Source organism: Symphalangus syndactylus, chromosome 2, assembly GCF_028878055.3.
Source record: "Symphalangus syndactylus isolate Jambi chromosome 2, NHGRI_mSymSyn1-v2.1_pri, whole genome shotgun sequence".
Classification (NCBI taxonomy): Eukaryota; Metazoa; Chordata; class Mammalia; order Primates; family Hylobatidae; genus Symphalangus; species Symphalangus syndactylus.
The window spans coordinates 43,880,384-43,890,130 of record NC_072424.2 but is presented as its reverse complement, the minus strand read 5'-3'; the positions used below and the strand labels follow the sequence as shown (position 1 = coordinate 43,890,130).

General features: G+C 36.5%; 2 protein-coding genes across 3 annotated transcripts in view; both read left to right on the top strand.

Moving 5' to 3' along the window:
* Positions 1–332: 332 nt before the first annotated feature.
* The window catches only part of CYP2C19 (cytochrome P450 family 2 subfamily C member 19), a 104,981-nt gene continuing 95,566 nt past the window's right edge, over positions 333–9,747 (top strand). Inside the window, exon 1 of the mRNA XM_063629658.1 lies at positions 333–443. Coding sequence (XP_063485728.1) covers positions 412–443 — 32 coding nt within the window. The 5' untranslated portion in view covers positions 333–411. The remainder of the gene's footprint in view (positions 444–9,747) is intronic.
* Positions 8,692–9,747, top strand: part of LOC129462040 (cytochrome P450 2C8-like) — a 34,987-nt gene continuing 33,931 nt past the window's right edge. The window contains exons 1-2 of one of the 2 annotated variants that reach the window (XM_063629694.1): positions 8,692–9,113; positions 9,465–9,606. In XM_063629694.1, the coding sequence (XP_063485764.1) occupies positions 8,976–9,113; positions 9,465–9,606 (280 nt within the window). In that variant the 5' untranslated portion in view covers positions 8,692–8,975. Of the gene's footprint in view, positions 9,114–9,464; positions 9,713–9,747 lie in introns of those variants that run through there. The other variant, XM_063629687.1, reaches the window with a different exon arrangement.

Genomic DNA, 9,747 nt, shown 5'->3' with positions numbered 1-9,747 from the left:
TATCATTTATATTTGTACTGATTATCTTGTATGCTAATGTGTAGGTGGTTACAGATTTATCTTAATACTTAGCTTGTAGGAGAGTTAGATGTATCTATAATGTAGTAATTTCTTCCCTAAGCCTAGGTGTACTTTCAGTCCTATAAGTTTATAATGACGTAGGGACCCCTTCCTTATGCTTCTTGTAACCTGAATTGCTACAACAAATGTACCATTTTTCTCCTTTTCCATCATTTCTTACTTGTGTCTTATCAGCTAAAGTCCAGGAAGAGATTGAATGTGTAGTTGGCAGAAACTGGAGCCCCTGTATGCAGAACAGGAGTCACATGCCCTACAGAGATGCTGTGGTGCACGAGATCCAGAGATACACTGACCTCATCCCCACCAACCTGCCCCATGCAGTGACCTGTGATGTTAAATTCAGGAACTACCTCATCCCCAAGGTAAGCTTGTTTCTCCTACACTACATCTCCATGCTCTTCAGGTCCCCAAATTCATAGTATGGTCCCAATCCTCTAACAACACATGATGACAGAAGTGTAAAATTCATACTTGGGGCAGCTTTCTGGACTCTGCTGTTTCCATTCCAGTTTGGGCCTATGAAGGTTTATAACAGGTCTTGGTATCTAGCAGTGTATGTCTTCCAAATTTGTTCTGCTTCTTTAATATTTTTTTTGTGGCTATTCTCAGGTGTTTACACTTCCAAATAAGTGTTTAAAGTATCATTTTGTCAATTTCCCAAAACACTGTGCTGGGATTTTTATCATGGTGACATTAAATCTTTAAATCAATTTAGAAAGAATTGATGTCCTGACAGGTTGAATCTTTCAGTTCATGGATATGATTATGCTCTTTATTTATTTGGGCTTTCTTCTATTTTGTCAGTAATGTTTTGTCTTCAGTTCAGTGGCTTTCTCATGTATTACATTTTTTTCTGAAATGATATTTTGATGTAATTGTAAGTTGTGTATATAATATATAAATATATATAATATGAAATAAATATATATAATATTAAAAATATATTTTCAAAACAGAGTCTTGCTATGTTGCACAGATTGATCTTCTGGGCTCAAGCAATACTCCACTTCATCTTCCTGAGTAGCTGGGATTAGAGATGTGTGCCACTGCTTTTAAATAATATACTTAAAAAAATGCCTTTTCCATTTCTTTGTTTCTCGTACATGGAAATATAATTGACTTTATTATTTTGATGACCTTACATCAAGCAAATTTACTTAGCATTGCTAATTTTTTGTTTGTAAATTTATTTGTAATTTCTATGTATTCTGTGATCTTTTAATATTTATTTTATTTCTTATTTTTCAATTCTTATGACTCAATTTTCTCTTTATTGCTTTATTTCACTGGTTAGGATTTCCAGGACAGTGTTGAATAAATCATGATGGTGGGCATCCTTGTTTCATATATGATGTTCAGGATGGGTGGAGGTTTAACATCTCACCAGTGAGAATGATGTTTTATGTATATTTTTGTAATTAAAAAATCAGATTAGAGAAGGTTGTCTTCTACTTTTGATGATTTTTTTTGGTCTTGAATGTGTATACAATTTGATCAAATGGAGTCTCTGCATCAATTGGTATGGCCATATATTTTGTCCTGCCTATATTAGTTAAATATTTAGTTAAAATTTAGTTAAAATACACACAAATGCACACACAGAGACATACAGAGCTGGGTTTTATTTGCTATGTTTTTTCAGGATGTTTGAACTTATATTTACAAGAGACATTGGTTTGCAATTTTTCTTCCTCAAAATTTTCTTGTCAGATTTCTGATATTGAGGAAATGTTGGCTTCATAAAATAAGGAAGATAATGTTCCGTATTGTGGTTGTTTTTATAATCTTTTCTCCCTTCTCTATTCTTTTTGTGCTCACTTAGTTCTGTCTTTGGAGTGACTCATAAATTTTGGTTAAGTGCCAGTTATGACATATGAAAAAATGCAGAATGTCAGATGAAGTTCATCTTCTTCCAGAAAGGGTTCATCCCTCCCATGGTAGACAGACAGAATTATGCAACACCTTCTACCTTCATTCAGAATTAGATATCAACACAGTCAAAAAAAATTTTTTTTCAATTTTTTAAATTATACTTTAAGTTCTGGGATACATGTGCAGAATGTGCAGTTTTGTTACATAAGTATACACGTGCCATGGTGGTTTGCTGCACCCATCAACCTGTCACCTACATTAGGTATTTCTCCTAATGTTATCCCTCCCCTAGCCCCCCCCATCCCCCACAGGCCCTGGTGTGTGATGTTCCCCTCCCTGTGTCCTTATTGTTCAACTCCCACTTATGAGTGAGAACATGCGGTGTTTGGTTTTCTGATCTTGTGATAGTTTGCTGAGAATGATGGTTTCCAGCTTCATCCATGTCCCTGCAAAGGACATGAAGTCATCCTTTTTTATGGTTGCATAGTATTCCATGGTGTATATGTGTCACATTTTCTTAATCCAGTCTATCATTGATAGACATTTGGGTTGGTTCCAAGTCTTTGCTATTGTGAATAGTGCCACAATAAACATGAAACACAGTCAAAAATTGACTGTAGCCATCAGCTGACCTCTCTGAGGTTCCCCCATGCCTGCAACCCTGAGTCATTTTTTTATTTTTTTTTATTTTTTTTTATTATACTTTAGGGTTTTAGGGTACGTGTGCACAATGTGCAGGTTTGTTACATATGTATCCATGTGCCATGTTGATTTCCTGCACCCATTAACTCATCATTTAGCATTAGGTGTATCTCCTAATGCTGTCCCTCCCCCCTCCCCCCACCCCACAACAGTCCCCGGAGCGTGATGTTCCCCTTCCTGTGTCCATGAGTTAACCCTGAGTCATTTTTGTCTCAGCAGCTTTTCCAGTGCCTTCTAACACATGGTTTCTGTGTTTATTGAGACTTTTTAGTTGCTATTCTGCAAACTGCTCTATTCCACTTGAAGCGAGTACATATTGCCATTATAAAGAAATAAAATAATGAAAATTTAACTTTGAGAGGAAGAAGGATTTTAGTTTGATAAGATTGAAATCACTACTGCCATCTTATAGGGAAGAGGGAATTCTGAATGTCGTATTGTGCCCTATGGAATCCACTAGCCACAGGTACCTATTGAGCACCAGAAGTGTAGTGAATGCAACTGAGGAAATGAATTTAAAATTTTATTTACTTTTCATTACTTTAAATTTAAATACAAATAACCATGGATCATTCATGGCTACCGTGCTACAGAACACATATCTAATTTTTTAATTTTCTGTAATACAGGGTTAGAAATATCTCATTCTCAATTATGCAATACTAAAAGCCTGAATAGTTAAAAACAATTTAAGGTGGGTATAATTTCATTTGGCTAAACCTTTACTTGCATGGAGTGAATGTATTTATTTTCCTTATTTATCATACTTTGTATAAATATTAATGTTTTGCTAAAGAAAAGGCCAGCAATTTGGGAGGCCAAAGTAGAAGGATCATTTGCACCCAGGAGCTGGAGGCCAGCCTGAGCAACATAGTGAAACCCTATCTCTACAAAAAATAAAAAAATTAGCTGGGCATAGTGGCATGTGCCTGTAGTCCCAGCTACTTGAGAGGCTGAAGTGAGAGGATTGCTGGCGCCCGAGAGGTTGAGGCTGCTGTGAGCTATGTTCGTACCACTGTACTCCAGCCTGGGTGACAAAGCAAGGCCCTGTCTCAAAAAAAAAAAAACCAAGGAAAGAAAAGAAATATCATGTATTCAATTATATGGTATCTCCCCACTCCCACATTACCAGGAGTATTAGAAAATCTATAGCAACTATTATGTAGCATAATATCTTTCTAGAATGAATATATGTGTGTGTAGGTATATAGTATACATATAATACGTGGAAATGTGTATACATCTACATTTTAATCTATACATTTATCTGCATTTATTTATCATCTGTCTACCTATGTAATCTAATCTGTCACATTTAACACCTAAGTACTTCAGTATATAATTCCCAAGAACAAGGACTTTCTCCTACATAATAATAATAACATCCACACTCAAGGAATTATTATCAATACATTAATATTATCTAATATCTTACAACTACATTTTCCCGGTTATACTAAAATATCTCTTACAGCTTTTTTTTTTGGTGGACTTCCTGTAGTCCAGTCAAGGAACAAGCTTTTAATTTGGTTATCTTGTTTTGTTAGTCCTCCTTCATCATGAACAGTTTTTTTTAGTTTGTTTCACTTTAATACACTGACAGTTTTTAAAAGTCCTGTCCCCTTGTTATGTAAAATGTTGCTCAGTCTGGTTTTGTTAGAATTTTTTTTGACAATTAGATTCCAGTTATGTGTTTTTGGCAAGAAAGTTACATAGGTGATGTTATATATGTGCCATTGCATCACACGTATGGTCCACATTTTGTAAGGGTGTATCTGCTAGGTCTCTCCATTGTTGGAGTTCTGTTTTTCATATGCAGTTAATAAAAAGATGGCATGGTACTTTAAGATCCTGTGAATATTACTTTCCCAAATAATTTACCCAGTAGTTTTAAAGTTAATTGATGATCCTTGCCTGAATCTATGGTCCTACCTGAATGGCTGCAAAAATGATGATTTTTCTAATTTTATCCTTCCTTCTGTGTTTTTTAGGTTGGATTCATCTCTAATGAAGAGTTCTCCCACATGTTTTAACTAAAAGAAACATATAGCATTTCTGTGATCAACCCCTCAATAGATTTTAGTGTACTTGTTGATATCATCTCAGAAGTCATTTTTAATTAGATCAGACCTCCATTTAAAAAACCCCTATGAGCAGATTCCAAATTCTTCTGACTCTTTTTTTTTTTTTGTAAATAAAAGTTTTATTGGAGAAAAATAGAACCACCACGTACACAGGGAAAAGAGCACAAAAATTCAACTGATACAGAACAACAAATGAAAGTCACAATTATCCAATGTAGTTTGCAATTACTTTTCAGTTTCTTAAACAGCTCCCCTCAACTTGTTTTTTTAACAGTCTTGCTAATTTTTCAGCTGAAATAGCATCAAGTTTTCAAAGAATTAAGAGCTTCGGGGAGGGGACCCGCTTTCAAGATACCGAAGGTGGCATCAAGAGTCTCCTCCTAACAGGACCAACTCTATCTAAAAGTTGCTTACGAGTAACTTGAATCTTGTGTAATAGTCTACATCTCACAGACCATCAGGGATGAGTTAGAACACTGTTGTTGATGGTCCAGTATGAAGAGAGGGCAAGCAACTAGCTGTATTTGCTTGTCAGCTGAGCTCATATAAAGAAATCAGTGAGGAGCTGAGAAAATATAGGCAATGACTGCTCAATAAGAATTATAAGTTCCGAATACCACATATAGCTAGACACCAGTGTGCAAGTTGATGCAACTAGAAAGAAACAGACGACTTTTTAAAATACCTGGCCACAGGTCTTTGAGAACTCAAGAAAACAATCAACAGTAGACACAAAAGTCAAAAATCTTCTCAGGTTGACGATTAGGACATAGGTAATCTTCCTAACGGCTCCAACAGACAAGGAAATATGCTGTGGCAAAAAGCATTAAGTAGTTCTGATTTTTAAAAAACAAAAACAAAATTTTCTGCTTCTCCTCCCTTCAAAGCTTCAAGGAAATAGGAACAAGGAAACAAAACAAAAACAAAAAAAAACAGTGATGGTAAAGAGAATCCTTTTGCTTGAATTATCACTTTGAAAAACAGTACTTTTGCCATTTTGTATATATAAACAATCTTGGGACATTCTCCTGAACACTAGTTGTCCAGTGGCTAAGAGAACTCAATTTCAAGCAATTCTGAAACAAAAACCAGCATGACACAGAATCTCAAATTCCCAAACAGGGGCTGTGTGGGAAAAATGAGGCAGGACCTTTGTATCTAGGGTTTTAGCAAGTTAAAATGAAGATGGCAGGAAAGGCTTATTTATCAACAAAGAGAAGAGTTGGGATGCTTCTAAAAAAACTTTGATAGAGAAAATAGGAATGCTAAATCCTAGGAAGCCTGTAACAATCTACAATTGGTCCAAGTTGAAGACAAAACTGTCCAAACAACATTTAAAGTCTAAAGTATGTTGAAAACTAGTTGAGAAGTTTTTGCTCTGTAACAATTTACAAAACACGCTCATTTTGGTCTCTTTTGCAATTTTCTTATTGTATTCATTTTTAATATAAAGAGTTGGATTTTTCTCTTCTATGATGTTCCTCTAGTACAACTGATCATTAATTTTCTATTTTAGCTATTTTTATAAGTACTTGTTAATCAGCACAGTTAACTTGGGGCTAAGCCATATATACACATCCCATACTCATAAATGAAAAGTTTTAGGAAGTGAATATACAAGATATTATGTAAGCAACTGTCCCCCTACTTGAAAACTTGTTTCCAAATATTTTTTTAAAAACATCCCTTTCAGTGTAACAGAACATTACCTAGTAAAATATCAATAGCTATGACAATTCATTTCTCTTTTCAAGGGAAATCACAAAACGGGTGAACAACCAAGTCAAGGGTGGTTTTTCTATTTGATAAATACATCCAGAACTCTGTACAGTAAATAAAGTTTGCATGCAGTTTAAGTATCTTTAAATGACATTTTAAGCAAATAAATCTTTTGCTTCATAATTAATGGTGTATAAGAACCTTCCCCCCTTTTTAGTAGCCACAGGGATCTCTTTCCCAGTTCCAAAGAGGAATTCATGAAGACCAGGTATGTTCAGAGGCTTCTATTTAAAAACCGTCTTCTGGAAGTCCTAGCCAGAGCAATCAGGCAAGAGAAAGAAAGAAAATGTATTCAAACAGGAAAAGAATAAATCAAACTATCTCTCTTCACTGATGATATGATTCTACACCTAGAAAACTCTGAAGACTCTTCCAAAAGGGCCCCCGGAAGTGATAAATGACTTCAGTAAAGTTTCAGGATACAAAATAAATGCACAAAAATCAATAGCATTTTTATATATCAATAACGTTCAAGCTGAGAGCCAAATCAAGAATGCAATCCCATTTACAATAGCCACAAAACATTAAATCCCTAGGAATACATCTAACCAAGGAGGTGAAAGATCTCTATAAGGAAAACTGCAAAACACTACTGAAAGAAATCATAGATGACACAAACAAATGGAAAAGCATTCCATTCTCATGGATTGGAAGAATCAATACTGTTAAAATGACCATACTGGGCCAGGCGTGGTGGCTCAAGCCCATAATCCCAGCACTTTGGGAGGCCAAGGCCAGCAGATCACAAGGTCATGAGATCAAGAACATCCTGGCTAACACAGTGAAACCCCATCTCTACTAAAAATACAAAAAATTAGCCAGATGAGGTAGCGGGCACCTGTAGTCCCAGCTACGTGGGAGGCTGAGGCAGGAGAATGGCATGAACCCAGAAGGTGGAGCTTGCAGTGAGCGGAGATCACACCACTGCACTCCAGCCTGGGTGACAGAGTGAGACTCTGTCTCAAAAAAAATAAAAAAAAAATAAAAAAGGCCATACTGCCCAAAGAAATCTACTGATTCAATGCTATTCTTATCAGACTACCAGTGTCTCTTCTAAAATTTATAGGGCAACAAAAAAGCCTGAATAGCCAAAACAAACCTAAGCAAAAAGAACAAAGCTGGACTCATCATGCTACCAGACTTCAAACTATGCTATAAGGCTACAGTAACCAAAATAGCATGGTACTGGTACAAAAACAGACACACAGAACAATGGAACAGAATAGAGAACCCAGAAATAAAGCGGCATACCTACAGCCATCTAATCTTAAACAATGCTGACAAAAAACAGGCAATGGGAAAAGACTCCCTATTCAATAAATGATGCTGGGATGGCAGGCTAGCCATATGCAGAATGAAACTGGACCCCATCCTTTCACCATATACAAATATGCACTCAAGATGGATTAAAGTTTTAAATGTAAGACATTGAACTATAAGAATTGCAAAAGAAATACCTAGGAAACACTATTCTGGGCATTGGCCTTGGGACAGAATTCGTGACTAAGTCCTCAAAAGCAATCACAATGAAAAAAATTGATATGTTAATTAAAATTGATACATTAGTTACAAATTAAACTAAAGAGGTTCTGCATAACAACAGTAACTATTAACAAAGTAAACAGACAACCTACAGAATGGGAGGAAATATTTGCAAGCTATGCATCTGACAAAGGTCTAATATCCTATAAGGTAATTAAACAATTGAACAAACAACAAATAACGCTATTAAAAAGTAAAAGACATGAACAGACACTTCTCAAAAGACATACAAGTGGCCAATAAACATATGAAAAAATGCTTCACATCACTAACCATCAGAGAAATGCAAATCAAAACCAAAACGGGATACCATCTCACATCAGTCAGAATGGCTATGATTAAGTTCAAAAAACAATGGATGATGGCAGATGGCAAGGCTGTGGAGAAAAGGGAACACGTATAGGCTCTTGGTAGGAATGTAAATTAGTTCAGCTACTGTGGAAAGCAGTTTGGAGGTTTCTCGAAGAACTTAAAACAACTACAATTTGATCCAGCAATCCCATTACTGGATATATTTCCAAAAGAAAATAAATCATTCTACTAAAAAGACACATGCACTTGTATATTCATTGTGACACTATTCACAACGGCAAAGGATTGGAATCATCCTAAATGCCCATCCACAGTGGACTGGATAAAGAAAAAGTGGTACAAATACAACAGGAAACCCTATGCAGCCATAAAAAAGAATGAAATCTTGTTCTTTGTAGCAACATAGATGCAGCTGGAGTGAATTAACGCAGGAAGAGAAAGCCAAATATTGTATGTTCTCACTTACAAGGAGGAGTTAAACATCAGTACTCATGGACATAAAGATGGCAACAATAGACACTGGGGACTACTAGATGGGGGCCGAAGAGGAGGAAGGGTTGAAAAACTACCTGTTGGATACTGTGCTCTCTACTTGGCTGATGAATGAGCAGGAAGCAGGCAGATTCCCCCGCTGAGCTCCCCAACATCCTGCGCTTTCCCCTCTGGCAGCCTTCCTCCTACTATCACCTCAGCATCACACAATATACCCATGTGACAATCCCGCAAACAACAACAAAAAAGGTAATCCATGTGTGAGATGTGTGAAAACCGAAGTGATGAGATACAGCAGCAAGTGGGGATGTACACCAGGGTCCAAGCTTGATGCTAAACAGGGATTCAGAAGGCTTCCCTCATGTACTCAAATGCTCAGGACTTCAAGTGCAATTAATTAGAGGGGACTTTAGCAAAGTCACTGCCACTTGCCTTAAAGTCATCCTGCTTCTTACTAGGTCTGTCTGGGTGGGAATGTAACTTCTCTGGACCTCAATTTTCTTATCTATTGATCAAAGAGATTGGACTAGGTGATTTCCATCACTTCTTCCCACTCTTTGACTTCTTTATAACTTAGTTTGTCTGTTTTGTTATTTCCAGGGCACGACCATAATAACATCCCTGACTTCTGTGCTGCACAATGACAAAGAATTCCCCAACCCAGAGATGTTTGACCCTGGCCACTTTCTGGATAAGAGTGGCAACTTTAAGAAAAGTGACTACTTCATGCCTTTCTCAGCAGGTAATAGATATTCATTTCCATCTGTCCTTCAGTGGACACGATACCTTTTTGAAATCAGTTGACTCTTATGATGCCACCTCTGAGGTTTGGCTGAATTGCTTTGCAGATCATTAGCACCATTCCCTATGCCTATGCGATTTC